This window comes from Strix uralensis, chromosome 1 (genome assembly GCF_047716275.1).
Source record: "Strix uralensis isolate ZFMK-TIS-50842 chromosome 1, bStrUra1, whole genome shotgun sequence".
Classification (NCBI taxonomy): domain Eukaryota; kingdom Metazoa; phylum Chordata; class Aves; order Strigiformes; family Strigidae; genus Strix; species Strix uralensis.
The window spans coordinates 56,737,099-56,758,210 of NC_133972.1; the positions used below are offsets into that span (position 1 = coordinate 56,737,099).

The following is a 21,112-nucleotide window of genomic DNA, read 5'->3' on the forward strand; positions in this document are numbered from 1 at the left end:
CATGACTAGCTAGATAAAATGTCTTTCCCAGTTACCTCCAGCAACACGTGTTGTCTTTCTGTAAGGGGAATGGATAGTTTTGCTTAAGTGGTGTCTTGTATATGAGCCTTGTAGCCTGATCTGACTATAAACCTACTCTGCTGGATGTAGATCTATCATGTTGGTTATGGAATACTGAAAAAAATTGGTTTGTCTCACCTGTGATAGTAGTCTAATGGTGCAAGAGTTGTGTGCTCAGTTGGAGTGTGTGAATTGACGCACCCCCACCTTTGCCTACTTGTGCATATCATGATGTTCTGTCTGAAATGATGCAGAGGAAACAAAAATTACAAGTTCTTTTGCCATCTGGAGGACTTCTTACAAGGGCATGTACTGATAGGAGGAAGGGTAATAGCTTTAAACCGAAAGAGTAGATGTACATTAGATGTAAGGAAGAGGTTGTTCAGCCTTGAGAAGAGAAGGTTCTGGGGACACCTTATAGCATCCTTTCAGTACCTAAAGGGGGCCTATAGGAAAGGTGGGGAGGGACTCTTTGTCGGGGAGTGTAGGGATAGGACAAAGGGGAATGGCTTTAAACTGAAAGAGGGTAGATTTAGATCAGATGTAAGGAAGAAGTTCTTCACTGTGAGGGTGGTGAGGCACTGGAACAGGTTGCCCAGAGAGGTTGTGGCTGCCCCCTCCCTGGCAGTGTTCAAGGCCAGGTTGGACGGGGCTTTGAGCAACCTGGTCTAGTGGAAGGTGTCCCTGCCCATGGCAGGGGGGTTGGAACTAGATGATGTTTAAGGTCCCTTCCAACCCAAACCGTTCCATGATATTTCTGTTCTTAACAAAGACAATGCTAAATTCAAAAGGAGTATCTAGGGAATTTGATTTTTGTCTAAATATTTAATTATGATGAGCAACACAATATTTTTTTTTAATGCGGAAAGTATATTTCTATTTTTCATATTGCTGATTATTGGGGGGGGAACCCTTTGTTTTGTTTCTCTTTTTACATAAGTATTGGACTCTTTACAGCTCTGTACAACTTGGAAAAACGTTGTTGGGCTAGACTCTCACCCTAGGGAAAGGATTGTGAGTGTCAGAAAACTTGCTCTTCCTTTGTCTAGATGTCCTAGATTTTTTGTGGGAGTTGATAAACACAGTGCTTTTTTTTTTTAAAATAACCTTTTTACATTAGTGTTTAAAACAACAATTCTGTATGGCTAGGAGCTACTATTTTTTATTTTTAAAAGGGAGATGTGCTTTTTAACATGTGCTATATCTCTTTCTATTGCCTAACTTCTATTTTTCTTTTTGTGTTTAGTTACTATAACTCAGGGTGGTACAATCCAGATTTCTAATCCAGCCTCTGATGGTGTCCATGGACTACAGACATTAACAATGACAAATTCAGGAGCTCCTCAGCCAGGTGCTACCATTGTGCAATATGCAGGACAATCACCTGATGGCACACAACAGTTTTTTGTTCCCAGAAGCCAAGTTGTTGTTCAAGGTATATTTTATTAGTCTACTGCACTTTAGTTTTTTCATATAGAACATTTTTTCTTAAAAGGAATTTTATTTTGTGTTGACATTATTGCACTATTAAATAAAATATTTATGCATAACAAGATGAAAGACAGGAGGAGATAGTTTCTCTGCTCAGTAAAGCAGCTACTTCTTTTGATTAAAAAAGTTATGAGGAAGAAATAAAGATATAAAATCACTTTCTGCTTTGAATTCTCTTGTCCAGACTTTGAGAGAGATTTGACTTTGAAAGTGGGGAAGAGATTTCTGTATGGAGACACTAAATTAATGCCTGACATGGAGGATATAGGGAATTTATTTTCCCTTTTTTTTTTTTTTAATTGGTACAGAGAAGTAGGGAGGGAGGGCCATATGAATGCTTTAAGCCAAAACAGTTATCTGAATTGAACCATGAGAAGAGCTAGGAAAACTTTAAATATGTATTCATGGAATAGGTGAGAGTTGTTGACTAAATGTAGACACAGATGTCTGAGGTAGTTGGTGAAGTCCAGGTTGAGTGTTTTTTTTTTAATTTTTTTTTTCCCCCTAATATGGATGTTCAAAGTAAGTTCTGTCTTTAAGTGGCTATTTCTCTCCCTTTGATGTAAAGGAAGACCAGGATGTGAATAAAGCTAATAGCTGTAGATAACTGAACTTGTTGAGACAATGGTAAATAATGATACCAAATTTTAATTCTTCCAGTGCCTCTGGTTAATTCTTTGCTGAAATACATTGTCTTCCCAAGACTTTTCAGAAGCATTTCAAGGAAGCTCTAAGACTATAATATGAAAAACTCTTACCCAAAATGTTAGTTTTCATCATGCAGAGAGTACTTCCCTAAATATTGTTATGAATACATTTTTAGCAAAGCCTTAGACCCAAATTTGGCTGTCCCCCCAAACAAGTCTCCCACTCTGGTAGTGTGTGTTTTCTGAGTATAGAGTTTAATATGTTTTCTATACATGTGCATACACATCCCTTAAATTAGAGGACTTCTCTGTCTCTCCAGTTGACTGTAGTATTTTGTATGTAATGCATTGATTCTTCAGAGCTTTGGGGGCAGAGATGGCAGTGGGACAGAGTAACTCCTCAGTTGTTTCCTAAAACTTCCCTAGTCTGTGAAGAAGCACAGAATTTGAGGATTGTATCAAATGTCAGTCCTAGAGCAGAAAGGATCCATTTAAGAATCTTGCAAATGGCATATGTATTTATATTTTTTTAAGTATTTGTTGATGAATCTCATGTAATAGTGGATAGCATCACATAAACCTTATGCTTGATATTTGCTGATAATCTGTGATGAGGGAAAAAGGATTAGGATCAACACCTTTGGCACTTTTATAGAGCTGGGTGATATTTCATTTGCTACAAGTTTACATTCATAGGCAAAATAAGGGATGGTTCTGATATCTTGACAGTTTCCTAATACAAGTTAAGGGATTTTTGCTAGCTGAAGCAAAAGGAAGTGAAAATGAGTGTAAAAAAGTTGTATCAGAAATCATTCTGTTGGGATCAATGTGTGCTTTCATAATACTGTCAGTGATATGAACTTGAGATACTTGAGATCTGTGGCTTGAATTTCTTGCATGTTTTGATTCTGATCTTCTGTTCATATGATCCTGAAGTGGTCCTGTAATCACAGGGCGCTCCTTTTTTGCATTGATGCTTCCATTACTGCTGTCCTTGGCATAGTTTCACAGCTGATGAATTACCAGTCTGAATTTGTTTATTGCAGACAAAGGCCTTAGAAGTTTGTTATGCCCTACATACAGACCAGTGCCTGAACTGTTGGTCTGAAACTAATTTTGTTTAAATTGATGTAAATAACGATGTAAATAAGTGTTAGAGATGAGATTTGTTTGTTTGTTTTTTGAACTAAGTCAACCAGATCTCTTGGACTTAGTTTGAAAAAGGAGGGAACGGGGTAGAGGTAGCCCTTAACCAGAGTTACTGTTCTGACTGTTACAGCATCTGAAATAACTAGCTTTAGGTTGGTTTACTTTGGAACTTTCTTCAATCTTGAGCTTTTAACTGAAATTGAGTGGGTTGTGGGTTGTTCCCCCTGCCCCCCCCCCCCCCCCCCCCCCCAAGCAAGGGGCTTTAGCTTTTCATTTACCTATTTGTTATAGCTTATTAAGCTTTCCTGTCTTGCATGTCTGTCTGACAGAGTTCTCTGCGTTTTAATGGAACTGCTCCAATCAAAACAATTGCACATCTTTTAAAAATTTCCCTATTTTCTATCATGACTTTATCATTTGGATTCATTCATGAATTCTGAAGCCACATTTTAACTTCTGTCAGTGCTGTGAACTTTCAGGTCTTGCTTTACAGCCAGCTTTGTGGTGAGTGCTTTCTGTCGCTTTATGAATAAATCAGGGGAAAAGAACAAAGCTAGGCTTATAGAAATATGGAAGAGGAAGAAAAAGAAAAGGTTTACTGGAAAAGGATTTTTTTGGGCTGCAGTTTCAGTGAGCTGTTCCAGTGACAGAGCATATTAATGACAGTGGTAAGCAAGTGACGTCACTGTGATGTCAGTGCTCTTGCATGTAATCCTGCACATGCTTGCTAGTTTGGAACAGTTCATGCTGAGCTCTGGTAGAGGAACAGCAGAATCGTGTGTGCAGAAGCTGATCATGGCTGTAACAGGAGATGAAACAGGTAAAAATTTTGTTAGTCTTTTACATATTTTTGCATGTCTAAGCAGTGCTTAGTTGGTATTTGTGACATTCTCTTTTGAACCTGTTGCTGTAACTCTTTCATCTTTCAGAACTGGTACATATAGCTTCTAGTTTTATCTAGTCAGTGTAGGATTTCAGGGCAATTTTACCAGTTTCATTTTGGGGAAAAAAAAATCACTGGTAGTGCATGAGTTCTTGCACAGATTGATTCAGGTAACTAATCTTTACTATTTGCTGCAGAATTTTGCTGCAAAATCCATCACTCTGCTGTTAAATTCTTCTTTATTGTTATTATATGTTACTATGCTTATAATCGTTTTTTATTTTGTAAAAATGACACTGCTTTTTTGCTTAGCAATAAACACTTCAGATATTATAGCTAAAATAGGCTTAAGCATAGCTGTAAGATAAACGTGTGCATTGTTTCAGTAGTGTAAGTAAAACCAGTGCTTTCATTATTAAAGAAAATACCGAACACAAACAAATTTAAAAGCAATAATTTTAAGTACTGTAACGTCTGCTTGTTTTCTCCTCCACTGTTAAAATGGTCTGTTCCTCAGCTAATTGAGTTCAAAGGGCTGACGTCATTAGATTTCCTGGAATCGTGTTGCAGTAGGGAACTGGAAAAGTTAAACTCCAAACAAGATACGTCAGCTCCAAGTCATGCTGCGATTTAGTCAGTTCCTTTCTGCTTCGTCAATCGCCTCCGGCAGATCTGTAAATGTTAACCAGTTCGCAGCCGGTACCTACGTGCTGCTGCTCATTGCTGGTACATATTGTTTCATTAATCCAAAGATAAGTATCTTCTCCAAGTCGATGTTTCGGGGTTTTTTTTATGCTCAAAGGGATAATGATTCATGCCTTGTTTAGCCAGTTTAGTGGTGAAGTTAAAAACCCTTTGATAATCTAGTCCCATCATTATGACTCAGAAGGGGAGAACAGACCTACTAATACATAGCGTGCATCAGGCTTTTTTTCTCCTGGATAGTCACTGAAAGAACTCAAGTGCAGGGATGCTCTCTAGTGTTCAGCAAGTTACTTTGCCTAAGAACCTGCTGATACAAGGCGATTGGGGTTTTTTTTAATTAAAAAAAAAAAAATTCTCAAAGCTTAATTTACAAGGTTAGTTGTACTCTTCCAAATGTGGGTTGGTTTTTGTTGTTGTTGTGTGTTTGTTTGTCTTCCTGGTAATTTGCTTTATGTAAGTCCCAACTCAAAGCTTCAGGTTTTCAGTGACTTTTTACTCCCTTTCAAAAAAAAAAAGAAAAAAAAAATTACCTGGCGAAATGTGTTAGGGAAATAGAGCATCTTCAGGTTTGTGGCTCTGTTAATAGTGGCAGTCCTACCTCTAATACGTTAGGAATTACTTTAAACCTCTGTGGAGTTTCATTAGAAATGGCCACAGAGGCTTGTCAGTCTGGATCAAGGTGTGTGGGATTTTTGTCTCAGATGCTGAAATGGAAGGTACCCTTCTCTGTAATATGTAGATACATTACTAGACTTAAACTGTGCATTTTTTTCAAGGGTATTTTATCAGCCCTGCTTAAAGCCTGTTTCATCTTTCTCAGTGTCTTTTTTGGGGAAAACTATTTTATTGTAACTTCTTGAGATATTATACAAGAAATTTGCAGACTTCTCAATAATTGGTTTGCAATAATGTATCATACAGCACATACTACTGCACAACTACAAGATACTTTGTCAATGCTGTGCTTTTTTTTTTTTTTTTTAACTGCCATGTCTGGGTTTGGAAGGTCTGTACCAACAAAATGGCTATCTTTGTTACAGCGCTGGTAGGTTTATAAGGAGCCAACTGTTAGGCAGGGACAGACACTGCTGGAACCTGGTCAAACTGTTCATGCAACATGTTGTTACTTACAGTGGTGTTTGCTGATCCCAGCTGAGATAGGAACTTGCTTTTGTTTAGCCATGTTGCCGGTACATTATCACACTGAGTCCTCTTAACAGCAGCAGTAAGTCCTGTTAGCTAACATCTGAGTGTTAATCAAGGACAGACAACAAAGTAGTTGGTCTTGCCAGGCTGAGGTGACCTGGGTTATGGGTCTTTCCCCATGACTTGATTTACACAAAGGTTCACTTGGATTTCTAATTCATTGTAGCTAATGCAAACTGAGATAACATCTCTTTTTTACCTAGTGATGAGAGGTAGAAAAAAGGTAGTTCTTACCATAGAGTCTATAAAATGTGTGCAATGTGGCCAGCATAAAGGTGAGCCTGAAGAGTTTCTAAAATTCTAATTTTATAAATAGTGAGCTGAAGTATTGTCCCATTGACATAACTGGGACTGCGAAGAGATGTGGAGAATTTAAAGAAAGGGTTAAATAATTCTTTTGTAGATGTACAAGACAATCAAGCCCGGTGCTCATGGCGGCTGCCTGTTAGTACTCACAGGGCTGTCCTGGGCTGATTTCTCCCTCCCCCATCCCAAGGGGATTATCCAACCCAGGTCAGTTCACTGGTCCAGTTCATCTTGTAATTCCACAAACACTTTTACCCGCAGGATCGAGAGAGGGGGGAGGTGCAGAGTGTTTAAGCTCATAATGATTTCAGGACATGGCTGTGGAACTGTAGTCTAAATACAGCTTGATCCTGTTTTTTGTATTTAATTAGTGAAGCACCTGCATTAACTGAATAAGAACAGTAGTAATTTTTTTATTAAGTTTAGGTTTTGTTTTTTCCCCCTGTAGTTGACTGATGTCTCTTTACTACTTTTTACCTGTTAGCATCCCCAAAGTGTTTTAGTCTACAATTTTTTTTTTCCAGGTTGTCCTGGTTTTGGCTGGGATGGGGTTAATTTTTTCCTAGTAACGTAGTATTGTGTTTTGGATTTAGGATGGAAATAATATTAATAACACATGTTTTTGTTGCTGAGCAGTGCTTACTCTAAGTCAAGGGCTTTTTGGCTTCTCATGCTACCCTGCCAGTGAGGAGGTTGCGGGTGCACAATAAGCTGTGAGGGGTCGGCTGACCCCAACTGACCAAAGGGGTATTCCATCCCATACGGCATCATGCTCAGTGTATAAACTAGGGGGAAAGCTGGCCAGGGCCTGCTGCTCGGGAATAGGCTGGGCATTGGTCGGTTGGTGGTGACCAGTTGATTTTCATTTGCATTGCTTGTTTTTCTTGGGTTTTATTTAACTTTTTATTATTTTCTTTTTCATTACCATTATTATTATCTTATTTCAATTATTAAACTGTTCTCATCCCAGCCCATGAGTTTTCTTACTTCTAACCTTCCAATTCTCTCCCCATCCGACCGGGATGGGGGAGTGAGCAAGCAGCTGTGTGGTGCTTAGTTGCCAGCAGGGATTAAACCACAATACAAGTTAGGTTTTTCCATTATTTCAGTATTGCTTTAAAGAATTAAAGTATAAATCAAGTATAACATAACAGCCCCTGAAATTTAATCTTTTATATTCAGTTGCTTTAATGACAAAATCTGGTTTTGTTCTGTGATAATAGTGGAAAAATCAAACTAAAAAAAAAAGTATCTATCTCCAAATTATAAGCAAGTATTTACCTACTCCTTTCCAGAAATATTTTATATGTCAGACAAGACACAAGTACGTAGGACTTTCACAGTGTTTTAAAGTTGGGGTATATCATGTAGGAACAAAGTACCTCAGAAATACGGAAATGAGGTGAGACTGTCAGAAAGGTATTGGTTTCAAATAACATGTCAGATTTCAGAGCTGCGTTTACTTGGGAAGAGCTCAAAACTGGTAGGCTCAGGAGCTGAATCTGAACTTCTGCACTCTGACTTACTGTGTAGCTACACCCCTTCCTGTGCAACCGCCACTACCTCCTCTTGCCTGCTACTGCTGCAGCGTACTATTTGTGGCCCTCTTGCTCAAGGAACATACTCCTCCTTCACCGTGAGCACTTGTCTGTTCCTTTTCATTTTGGCAACAGCAGCTCTCGCTGGTTTTCCAAGGGTTGCCAAGCTGTTGCTGTGAAGGGAGCAGAGGCAGTAAGGCTGGTACTGTTGCTATCACAGGGAACGAGGAGGAAGTTGACTTCTGAAGCAAGTTGACTCCTGAAGCTTCTGTTAGTAGACGGGGGTGGCATACAAACCTCGGTGTCTGCAACAGCAGGACCATCTTTTTGTGGGATTTTGCAAACAGGAAATAAGTGTGGATGCTGGGACAGTGTTTCTCAAAGAGCTTTTTCTATGTTGTCTGAAAAGAGCCATGTGGAAGCTTTCACAGGCTTCAGTCTGGCTGGCTAGTGGGCCTGCATGCTAGAGCAATTTAGATAATTTATTTTACAGTGTGGAAATAAATGCTAGTAAGATAGTAAATACAGTTGTGACATTACAGGCCTGTGAAATATTTTACGTAGCAGGGATCCTGGATAATTCATCAACAGAAATCTCTTTATGTCCAGAGAGACTTTTGCATCGTTCTTTTTTGCCATAAAGTTTAAAATATGATTCTTTTATACAGCTGCCACTGGAGACATGCCAGCTTACCAGATTCGAACCCCCACTACTACCTTACCTCAGGGAGTGGTAATGGCAGCCTCACCAGGGACTTTGCATAGTCCTCAGCAATTGACAGAAGAGGCAACACGCAAGAGAGAGCTGAGACTTATGAAAAATAGGTAAGGCTATATAACAACTAATAGTGTTGCAAAAAGCCCCCTAAAATATTCTAATGAAGTTTTCTTCTTAAGGTCATGAACGCTGCCTGTGGTTGATGAAGTGAAGGCAAGAAATTCTGTCAGTCATCCCAAATCCTTATAGTATTGAGTATTGGCTGTTAACTATGGAAAGTTAGAGTTGACCTTATCACTATGGATTTTAAATTCTAAAATGTTATGGTAATTCAGAAATCGGTATCAGCATTGTCCCTTTCTGATAGTTTTTGTGACCATCTGGAGGTATACTTATTGTTGAATTTTTTTTATCCCCGCCTCCTCCCCCTGCCTACTGACAGCAGAATGACCAGTATGGGTTTGTTCGTTTTGAAACATTCCAGCCAAGAATTGGTTAGGAACGTATCTGAGGATCTCATTAGCAGTTGTCCATTAATGATGCTGTGAAGAGCACTTATTCTAGGATGGAATGATAATTACAGACTTTCCTAAATACTTGGCCACTGGGATAAGTTATTGTGTAGTGCCCCTGTCATTTTGTGAGGCATATTGTGTGAGATGGCTGTATATTTTTTAATTAGTTGGCATGGACTTGACTGTATGCTCTAAATGACAGTCTTTCTCTGTGCATTCTTCTTGTTATTCTTACAGGACTCTTTCTTTTTTTAAATGCATAGCCACCACTATCAGTGGCAGTTAGATTAATGGAAGAAATAGTCTGCTATGCAGATCTCTAATACATTTAATAGCCACTTGCCTTATGATTGAATTCATGGTATTGCTTTGCTCTCATGCCTGTCCTTTATTTTAATTTATGAGGATTGCTCCACTGTTGTGCCTCCTTTTGTTTCTCCTCTCTTCAGTTTTAAAATTGGTGTCTATGCTGCCTCTCATGTAAGTTGCTGGAAAGTTACAATTTGACAATTTATCACTTTCCAAGATGTTAAAGGAGTGGATTCCCAGTACTTCTAAAATTTCTTCTGGAATTGGATGCTTGATCAGTCACATGCTTCTGAAAATACCACCCAATGTGTTTAGCTTCAATATAACAGAATTCTGAGCAGAGCTATGAGAATGGGTCCTGACTGCCATTTGCCAGCAACAGAAAAAACCCAGATGCATGTGGCTGAAATGTGCCTAGCTGGACAGTTCTAAAATGCTAATAAAATGTATTTGTTTGGACTTAAATTTTACTGTAGGTAGTTAGATTAAGGTAAAAAAAATTATAGCAGGTTGTAAGCTTGGCACCTGGCTTTTCATCTGAGGAGAGTAGTGTTATGCTTGTGTTTTCTGAAAGTAAATTTTTTGGGTTTGGTTTTAAGATTCTGATTGCAGAAGATAATACTCCTGATAAACACACAAAATGGAATGTGACTGGAAGAAGAAATGCTGCTTTCGGTCTTAATGTTTAGTGCAAGTCAATATGTTATCATTTATTCACTGTTTTTCTCAGATCCTCTGTGTATTAATTCCAGCTCTGTATTTGTTGATGCTGAATTTGTTTGAATTTCTCATTGTTTTGAATTGTATTTTAACCATGTTATTGCTTATGGCTGTTACTTGCTGTTCTGTTGTGCAATCTTACAGTTGGTGGTGGTTGTTGTTGTTATTGTGGAACCACAGGGATTGCAGGTAATTTCATTTATCCAAGTCTTTGCCATATTGTGGCTGTTCCTGTAGTCATTTGCCTTGTATTGGTTCCAGGGAAGCTGCCAGAGAATGTCGCAGAAAGAAGAAGGAATATGTCAAATGTCTTGAAAATCGTGTGGCTGTGCTTGAAAACCAAAACAAGACTCTCATTGAGGAACTCAAGGCCCTCAAAGATCTTTATTGTCATAAAGCAGAATAACTGTCTTTCATTTGGACCTCGTTTATTATGAACTTTAATCAAGGCATGAGAGGAAGCAATTCTACAGATTGCCATATGAACTTGAGCAAGAGACACTTGAGGCCCTTGTGGAACCCAGTTTTGCTTAGTGTTTTCAGACTGATTTGGGAGATATTCCAAAATTTGGAATTCTGTCATAGTCTCCATACTCTGCTGAGCTTTCTAATGGCATGCAAATGGCTTTTTTGTTTGCACTTTTTACTTCTGCTTTTTGCAGGGAAGCTGCTAAAGAATGTCGACGTCGGAAGAAAGAGTACATAAAATGTCTGGAGAGTCGTGTTGCAGTGCTAGAAGTTCAGAACAAGAAACTTATAGAGGAGCTTGAAACCCTAAAAGACATTTCCTCTTCCAAAACAGATTAGTAAAAATATTTATTATACTGTGAACTGACTAAAATATGTCCAGTTGCTTTATAAAGCAATACATAGCCAACATGAATTATGACTTTCTGTTTGTGTCATTTATATTCCAACTCCTAACATTCCTGAAATGCTTTCCTGCTTTTTGTCAATTCATAGCTCTAATTTCAGGTTTTTCATGCTCCTCCCTTCCATCTCCCAAGGAGCCAAACATTAAAAAAAATATAACAAAGTAAAAAAAAATGCATAATTTCTACGAGCTGTTTCTTTGCCATATATTTACATACTACTTTTTACACGTTCCTGAGTGTCCTGCACATGCAAAATATTTTGCAGTTGTTTTAGATGAATCATAAAGGTAGTGCATCCAGTAATACCTTGGGTTGTTTGATTTTCTTGTATCTCAGGAAAGAGTTTATAAAAGAATGCTATGATTACATGTATGTACTAGCATACTAGTCTACAGATGATTTTATGGCATATTTTTATATTAGTTGCTTTGTGGAAAAAAGTATTGTATTGCTGTAACTGAGTGCCATGGTTAAAGATAGTTTTTAATAGAACCATGTTATTTAACCTGTGTAGCGTCTGATTTCCTTTAAACATTTGGTTATTTGAGATGCTTGAAAACCCCTGAGTTGTCCTCTGGAAAAGGACAAAGGAAAAAAGCATACCTAAACTCGTGACATGATGCGAAGTATATTGTAAATACCTGAAAGAAGCTGTCTGCTACATGGCTGCTATTTATTTAAATTTTCTTTAGTCTGTAGAATATTTAATTTATTAGAGGTCTATATATCAAAGTTTAATTCTGCATCCTGAATGCTTCATGTTCTAGATTCTGGACAGTTGTAGACAGTTGCCTATAGTGAAGGCTGATGGTGTAGTTCTTTTCACACTTCTTGCAAATTACAGAGAGGAAGTAAAGGTGGCTTAAAGAAGGAAGCTTTCCAATAAACAGTAACTATCTGCTGATTCACAGCATTCCAGAACAGCCTATAGGTGAGAGCTGAAGATTTTTTAAAATAAACCCATGCTTAAAGCAGATCACAATCCTGGTAAATGCAGTATGTGCCAACTTTCCATTGTGCTTTGAAAGAAAATATTGCTTATGCAAAATTGCTTATGGGTATTTCTTTAATTCAGGAATGATCTAATTGTTTGTTGGCCAGTACAGTCTACGAGCAGAGTATTCGGGAGCTTTGCTGGAACTAGCAGCACCATTGCCTTACTGATGTGGTAGGAAGGAAGGCTTAGTTCCTGCTTAATTGGCTTTACTGGGGGAAATGTGTGTGTGGAGTGGGGGACGGATGGAATCATAACATTACTAAAGTCACTGAAACTTCTTCATTTAATTTAAACTGAATTCACATTTAACCAGTCTTCACTCTGACACTGTTGGGTGTGTGTATATATATATTTTTTTAATCTTGTTTTCTTCTGGCTTTCCTAAATTACTTGAAATACACAGGATAACTTGCTTGAATCTTTTGAAAATCCCACTAAGTGAGATTTTTGTAAGAAGATCTGTCACTTCCCACAGCCATTTTAAAAAGGAAATGGGCTGCCTTTTGGGCCCACATGCTCTGCTGCAGGTCTGGAAGAATTGAAGTATGTTTCGCTTTGAAAATACATCTTAAGTGCTAAAGTCAGTAGAAGTCAAAGGTTCTTGGGTGGATGTCTGTCCAGTGAAATCCTCTTATCTTTATCTTCCCAATAGTATCTGATATTAACTGTAGTTAGAAATTTGATAGGAGGAATCCTTGTCTGTTCTACATTTATGTAGTCTGTAGTCATTTCTTTGCTAATACTTTTAAAACATTTGATTAATGTTTACTTTTTTTAAAATAAATACTTGTGTGTGTGCTTTGTTAATAATGGGATCTAAACCCAAATGCTCTTGGCGTGTGTTTAGTCATTCTGGAAAACTCCATTTGATCTGTTTATCTGCACCAGGGAGAAGTATCCTGCTTCAGAAAAGTCAACTGCACAAAACCTGGCTCATTTAAACTATGACTAGGAAAAAAGAAAAGTTTATGACATATTATTCTTTCATTCTCAGTAATTCAGTTAGGTATAGCATTAATTTTGACAGACTTAACAACACACATTTCTGTATTTTAAAGTGAGAATGAGCAAGTTTGTTGGAGAATAAGAACATTTAAGAAGTACAGGCGGTAAATTAGAACCAATATGTATCTTGTGGTGAAGGAAATAACTTATTTGAAAATGAGCAAAGGCAGGCCTGCAGAAATTACAAGAATCTGTTGTCAAATGGCTACTGCAAAAATTACAATTTAAACCAATAAATCCAGTTCTGAATTGGTCTGAGATGTACATTGAAAACTTTGTGAGAGACCTCCCTGAAACTAAACAAAGATTTGAAGGAAAAGTCAGTGTACTACTGGGGTTTGTCAGAGAAACAATACCTCTCACTTATGTGAGAGGACTGCCAGAGCCTGGGTCTCTGTTCAAGCAGTATATCAGAGGATTAAAATGATAGATAGGATATATGCTAGGATATGCATATTAGTTTAGATTATAAAGGAAAATAAATCATATTAAGCCTTCCTTCAGTTTATTTTTTTCCTCTTTAAAGTGTCAATATGGCCCTCTTAGGTTTTAGATCAGTTGTGGGACTCATTTTATCAGTGACATGTTTCTGAATGTATGTCAGCACTGGAATCCGGAGTAAGTGCTCTTGTGCTATGAATGAGAAGAAAATTTTTCTTTTGTCTTGTTGTCCATCAAGTTTATATTTGTGCATGTAAGTCCTGTGCTTGCTAGTGCTCCTCTGTAAGGGTAGAAAAAAGTGAAAATGACTGGAACTATTCATCGTTACTCTTCGTGGAAGAAAACCAAAATTTGACTGGAGTCTGAATTTGTAATTGCCAGAGTTCTTGGGAAGTGACACTAACATGTTTTAGGAGCTGTGCTGTCTAACAGCCCTGGTGAAACTGCCTGTGCTTGTATAATGGCACCCACATTCTGGATACCAGGCCAAGAGAAGGTCAGTTTATAATCATTGTGTTGAACTTCTTAGGGTCAATCCTAGGGTTTTCATTTTAATGTTACTGATCTTTTTCCTGAGGATACATTTTGATGGGAGAGAGGAAACTGCTTTCTGCATTTTGTGACCACTTTTGGTTCATACAAAGGCCAAACAATCTGCAAAGAATTACCAAGTGGATCGCACACTATCTCCTTCAGTGACAATGGATGGAAAAGCTGTCCATTTGAGTTCCTTCACATCTTATTCTTTGTGTAAAGGAGAGATCCATCTGTTTTCCTGAAAGTATTATCACCTAAAATTGCACAGTGCAAGCATGCAAACTAACTGTTGATTTTTTGTGAAAGGTCTGTGATGTGGCTGTCAATCACATACCTAAGGAAACACGGTGTCAGTGCCTGTTGTGGTTCATGTGAGTACTGAAACTTGTCCTCTGACCCCATTTTACTACTGCAGTTCTCAGTTGCACCAGGCTTTTGGTTCACTACTCTTTCCAAACAACTTCTTGACCACAAGATCAGAAAAGACCTTCTGTCTTGTAGTACACATGTATTTTTGGTTTTAATGCCTTTTCCCACAATTTGATGCTGTTTCTACTCTCAGAAGAGGTTGCGAAGAATGTACAAATTCAACTGAAGAGGTGTTCCATCTTAATTATCTTCCTTGATGGCTATGTCAGTCGCGTTTGACAAGGCTGGTAATGGGAAGCACTTCTCTAGTAAAAACATAGCTCTGAACTTTGGATATCAGTATCATTTCCGTAGGAATCTGATGCCAATTCAGATTTGTGAAGTGCAGAGTGCTTGGTGTGGCACAGGAGAAAGGCCTTTTGAACACAGTATTATTCTTAGTACAGAAACATTAAATGAATCTGAATTAGTTTATTACAAGAGAATTTGAGCACTGCCCAAGCTTTGATTTATCAGAGCCAGGAATTTTGTTTTTTCAGTACCAGAAATAAAGGCTGAAATAATTGTGACTTTTCTTTCTGTAAGAAAAATGCATCCCTATGGTACGAAACCCTTCTCCCTTGCTGAAACCATGCAACTGTTTGCAAATTTATTTGAGACAGATAGCTAGAAGATCTGCCTTTATGGGAAGGGGTACACAAGACTGCATGGATTTTTAAATTTTTTTTTAAATAGAATTTCATGTAGCCCAGGGGAAATTGTCTCTTGAAAAAAGTCTTCAATCTCCTAGAATTGTGGGCAATGAGGGATGTAATAGTCAGCTTCCTCTTAAGGGACAGCTTTGAGTCATAACTTTTCTTCCCCATCTAAAAGCAGTGGGGAGCAGAGCTATAAAGAGAAATCTCTGGGCTATCCAGGCAGAGCTGACTCTTGACTGTCTAAAAGAACCTCAGCTGTTGTGACCTGGGAAGAAAGGGATTAAAAAAAACATATTCTGTGATTAGGGGTGGGTTTGGTTTCTTTGTTGGTTGAGGTTTTTTTTTTTTATTTTAAGTTCCCATGGATTTTTGTTTGCAAGAATAATTCTGTGTTTTTCTGCCTGCACTGATACAGTCCTAAGGAGTGCAAGCTTTATTGTCTCCCACTTGGTTCCAGGGTTTTCTTTCCATTCTTATCAAACATAATTGCTGATCTGTACTGTTATGCTGTAGACATCAGTGTAATAGCTAAATCTAGTGTGATCTTTTTCTGAATGGTGTATCATTTCAAAGAAGACAAAGGGGTTTGCTCAGCTTCTAGTTTGGATTGACTCATTTTGCCCACAGTTTTTTTCTGTTTTATCCACTTGGTGTTTGGTTCATGGGTGTGTACATGACAAGAACATATTGAATGCTGAGCTGTTAAGCAGCTGGTAGAAGTAGCTGCATTGTGGTTGTCAGCATTTCTGGATAAATGCCTTTGGGGAGTGGGTTTAATTTGGTTGGGGACTTTTTTTTTAAGGCACTATGAGGCTCTTCTGGACGAGGGATAACAATGATTTCATTATTCCAGCAAAAGTTGTGTTCTAGTATTTGCTCCATTGAAAAACTGAAGAAAATGAGTTAGTTAATTTATAGGGCAATTTGATAATATCTCATGCAGACTGGCAATGGCAGGTAGCAAAAATCAGTTTATTCTTCTTCTGTCTCTAATGAATCTTTTCTAGTCCATTTTCTCAGGTTTCTGTTTTTTCCTACTTGGAGAGTAGGGAAAACTCTGGGTTTTTTTCTATCTCAGAGAGATAGAACTTCCTCCTTGCAACTTACTTGTTAGACATAGTTATAAAGCAGAAGCTGTTTATATGCACAAAGTCTCAAAGAGAAGGATGGTAATGTGAGAGCTGAATGCTGTGTGTAGACTAAGGAAAAAAATAACTTCATTGTATTATGTATGACTTGAATGGAAAAAACATTGAAGGAAGTGTCTTTGTTATGGTAACCGCTGAGGTTTTTCCTCTCCTTTAATAGCTATATCAGTGGAATCAGGTATGATTAATACATCTTGTGAATGGAATTATAACTATAAAAATGTCACAGTTGAGAAATCTGGTTACCTAGCCAAGTACTTGTTTTTGTTTTGTGGTTTCAAAAATAGAATTTCCAAATGGCCTTGAATGAGGATTTTAATGGTCTCATTTTCATGTTTTTTTTTTTTTTTTTTTTTTTTTCCAAATGTGGTTGTACTTATACCAGGTAAAAGCTGCAGCATAGTTGTTTAACAAGACCAGTCTGGACCATAGGGGCTGCTTCTTCTGAAGTAGTTCTCTTAAAGATTTTTTTTTTTTTTAAATCATTTCAGCAAGGTATTTATCACATTTCTACCTTTCATTAATTCTTATAGAAGTGACAGAACTGCAAACACATTTTTAAGTTTAATGCGTACTGAGGTGTTTTGCTTGATGAAATCTGTTTCAAAGAACTAGATTCTCAAAAATCCTGGTTGTATGAACTAAAAGCTTTCAGAACTTTGTCAGCTGCCATACAAACAAGAAAATGCTTAAATCCATACCTACGTGCCTCTTTACTGGTGAAGTTGTCAGTTACTTAAAAGATCTGGATATGGGCCTGGAACTGCAGCCTTCTTGACACAAGTGGCAACAAAAATCAGTTGAGACCTTTGAAGCAGACGTTCTTCTGTTTCTATTATTTGACGCCTGACCTAATTAGCTTTTCTGAAGCGTGTCTACTAGAAATGGGCCTAACATGAAATATGGCCAGAGAGAAACAGGAAAAAAATCAGGATAGAGTGAACAAAATGTTTGGAAGCTGTAAGAGTAACTTCTGTTACTTCTACAGAAGCTGTTAGAGTAATACAGGCAGGCAGGTATTGTAAGTTAGCATGTTGGAGTTGTTTGGTTTTTTTCCGCTTCTGTATTTTTTGTGTAGGAATCCTATTAGTCAGAGCTCTGCTATACTGAGCAAAGGATAAAAGGCATTAACATTACAATTTTTTTTCCAGTTTCTGTTGTTGTATCTTGTGCGACTTGTCACCTACAGTGATCTACCTCATGTAACAGATCTGTTCCATACATTTTGTGTCCTTTCTCCTAGATGATTTTCATTTTCTTGAAATATTAGTCTAATTTCTAGTGAAATGACAGTTAGGCACTCATGTCCATGCCTGATTTGTTTTAGTATGTTTTGAACCTGATAGCCAATTTCAATTAAAGTTGATAGATGTGTCAAAGATCTCTCCAAAGTTTGTGAAAATAGGTGGCTACCAAAGAAGGCATGGACTTAGTAAAGAAAAACTACAATGTAAGCTTTATTAGATATAACAAAACTTACTTGGAATTCTCTCCTGTTAGATTCCAGAGAATTAATTCACTGATTGCAGGTGAACCACAGAGAACGAGGTGTCATTAGTTTTATTGCTGACAACTATTTGTATTTTTGGGAGGATGTTAAAATTTGTATGGAATACACCATATTTATTTAAAAGGACAATGTGTTTATAGGCAAAGTGTGTATTATTAAAAAGTTTAAATACCTTGCAGATCTAAGCTGTTGGGTCTGAAGTTGTTCTCTGCCTCTTCGTTAAGCCAACAGTAGTTCGCTAAAGGGCAATGGAATGTACCTTGATAAAATACCTGCTGGGTGCTGTCCCAGATTTAAACGCTTACTGATAATTTTGCACACTTCAGCTAGGCAAGTAAGTTAAAAATAGACTGGTTTTGAGATACACTATTTACAAGAAAAAATACCCACTTCCTTTACTGTTCCATTGTAGTAGTTTTGAGTAGAGAGTCTGGTAGTTCACTCTGTTAAATTTGAAATGCTAGCAATTTCTGACCTTTTGGGTTAAGTTCAAAACAGACATGATTTCTTCCCAGCTGTTTTAGAGTGACACCTTGTGGAGTATAAATGTCTACGCTTTATTTCCAAACTGATTAAGCAGCCAAAGCATATTACAGTAGAGAATTTCTTGTATCCCAGGTGGGTGGAGATGGGACAAGGGGTGTTCTGTGGCAATTGAAAACACAGACTCATCATTCCTCCTGTTCCTGTGTTAATATGTAGTTAGTAATAAGTAATTTATAATTTGATAGCTTTCTGACAGGAAAAAAAATCATATTGACAAATTTTCAATTTATAGAGTCTTCTTGAGCTATAGTCCCATTTAATGAAAGACAAAATAGAGAATTATTTAATCTTGATTTATGTAAATTCTAATAATCATAGAATGTTATCTAAATACCTTAAAAATTATATTACAAATACTGTTATTGAATCACAGTAGTTACTAGTTCTAGGTCACAAAAATTAAATATAATAAAAAACTTAAGTATCTTTTGAAACATAATGGTGTGAAGGGAAAAGGAAATAATGCAATTTTAATCCAGGTATATGGAAAAATAATTTTGGAAATAGGAGGGGGGATAAAAAGTGGGAATATAGAAAACAGGAAAAGATAAAGGCACAGTGATGAAGAAAATCTGTTTTTCAGGCTAGATAGATTTCAGTTTTCTAATAAATTGCTCACCTCTGCATTACAGCCATGAATATGTAGTGTTCCATCCCATAATCACATCTGCAAGTGGCTGTCTGTATGTATAGATTACAGGACTGTGTAATGTAGTGTTTTTCCATAGCTCTTGTGAAGCCTGAACTGAACATCTGAAGAGATCTTTTTTTTCCTCATTCAAGAGAATTAGCCAAATACATGAGATGTGATCTCAAGATCTAGAACAACAAATTAATTTCCATACGGTAAGTTGATTGGCCTGTTCTATGAAAGATGAAAAGATACATGGTTTCAGAATTGTTGTTATTGAGTAAGATTAATTTAAATATTTATATAATTTAATTAACAGTTAAATCAGTTACTAATACCATGCAATTTTGGGTCATAAATGTAACATTAACATGGTCACAGTTTAAAGCTGTTCTTAAAGTTTGTGTTGGAACTTAGACAGTCTGAAGAGGGTCGGTATCCGCTTTCAGTGTAGTGTATGACTGCAAAGTTTATAAAGTTAATTTGCTGTCCCAGCTGTTTTCATCATAGCTGGTTTGGCCAATGTTTGATCTGGTTGTGTATCTTCCACAGATTGAAGCATTCCTGAGGTTGGAAATGTTATGCTCAAACAACATTTAACATTAGCTCTTGCTGTTTGAGTAGATCAGTTGGTGTCACAGACAAAGCCCTTTCTGTTTCCAGTGCACCCCCCCGCCTCCTTTCTAGAATGTAAGAAATAAATGCTACATTTCTTTAGCCAATATTTTAGCCCTGGAAATGCTTAAGTCTTCTGCTTGGTCTTCTGCATCTGCCCTGGGGATCAGAAATGGTTTTTCCCTCATAACAGAGCTGAACTCTTTTCTTTTACTAACAGCAGAGGTCTCACTGCCTGACTTAAAAACAAATGAGGGGAAAGGAGAATCAACTTGGGCAAATATGCACTGCAATATCTGCAGGCCTCAGGTGAGAGCCATTTCATAGTGGCACACTTGTACCAGATCTCCTTAATAAGTAATTGACAACAGAACCTCTGCTCTCTACTGGACATTTGCCCAAAACTACATATAAGGGACCTTAAACAAGTTATTCTTATTTCTATCAGCTCCTTTTAGTTGGTTTTTCAAAGTCTTCTCTGAGTGACGGCTCTTGTAGCAGAGTTTGACCTAGCTGCCTCTAGCAAACAATGTTCAAGTTTAAATTTTTATCTAGAAAGATTGTCAGCTTCCACCTTTGGCAACAGAACTTGTTACTCTTTCACACACACTTCACTTTAAGGGAACAGCTACAGAGATGTCAAAGAGCTTTTTCAAGTGTGCTAAGTTAAATAAAGGCATGTGCTCAAATTTCAAGGTAGGGAAAGCTTCCTCCCAGCAAGAAGGGCACCCCTATAATAAAATTATCAAAGCTGTGCTCTAAAGTTTGTAACAGACTTTAAATCTGGTCAAAGCATTTTCTTACCCACTCCTTTGCCCCCTGCAAAGGTTTTGAAAATATGAAATTTCAACTGCACAGACAGTCTAAAGAATCCGAAAGAATCAGTTGACAGCAGATTATGTAAAAAAATCGGATTGCAATGCCTACCTCTGCTGAAATTCTAAGAAAATAAACCTGGTGCTTACATGGGCTTACTATGCTCTGCATGAAAACTCTGTTTAGGACAGAAGAAAACATGATTAACAGCATCAGCATAAACTTTATTTTTGGCTAGGATATGGGGCAGTTTCATTTGTCTGAACTACTCTTGGAAAAATTTTCATATTCAGAAAGAATTGACTAATGTGTAAGGATTTATGCAATTGCACAAGAGAAATTGTGTCTAGATCAAACAGAAAATATGAGTCAGTATCGCTTATGAACAGGCACAATGGTTAAATATGTAGGTCACTTTTTAGAGTTTAGTTATCTGGGATCTTGGACAGATGCCCAGTAGAGTGAAGGATAATGAAATTGCTGATATAAAAATAATCCTATTAAAACATTAACTTTGCGGTAATATAGAGAAGGGGTGTAAAAACAGCAGCTTGGTTTTAAAATACATACTTGATAAGGCAATAAACCTATCATGAATAAAAGCACAATGACTAAATACATTTTAAATGTGATTAAAGATTATGTTCCTGATTAATTCATCTGCTTTGAATCTTTAG

General features: G+C 37.3%; 1 protein-coding gene across 15 annotated transcripts in view; it reads left to right on the plus strand.

Moving 5' to 3' along the window:
* Positions 1 to 11,627, plus strand: part of CREM (cAMP responsive element modulator) — a 31,834-nt gene extending 20,207 nt beyond the window's left edge. For 5 of the 15 annotated variants that reach the window (XM_074867801.1, XM_074867847.1, XM_074867807.1 and 2 more), the window contains 3 exons: positions 1,307 to 1,495; positions 8,654 to 8,810; positions 10,509 to 11,130. In XM_074867801.1, coding sequence (XP_074723902.1) covers positions 1,307 to 1,495; positions 8,654 to 8,810; positions 10,509 to 10,653 — 491 coding nt within the window. In that variant the 3' untranslated portion in view covers positions 10,654 to 11,130. Of the gene's footprint in view, positions 1 to 1,306; positions 1,496 to 3,688; positions 4,168 to 4,747; positions 4,983 to 8,651; positions 8,811 to 8,882 lie in introns of those variants that run through there. The other 10 variants (XM_074867825.1, XM_074867855.1, XM_074867865.1 and 7 more) reach the window with 8 other exon arrangements.
* The last annotated feature ends 9,485 nt before the right edge of the window (positions 11,628 to 21,112 follow it).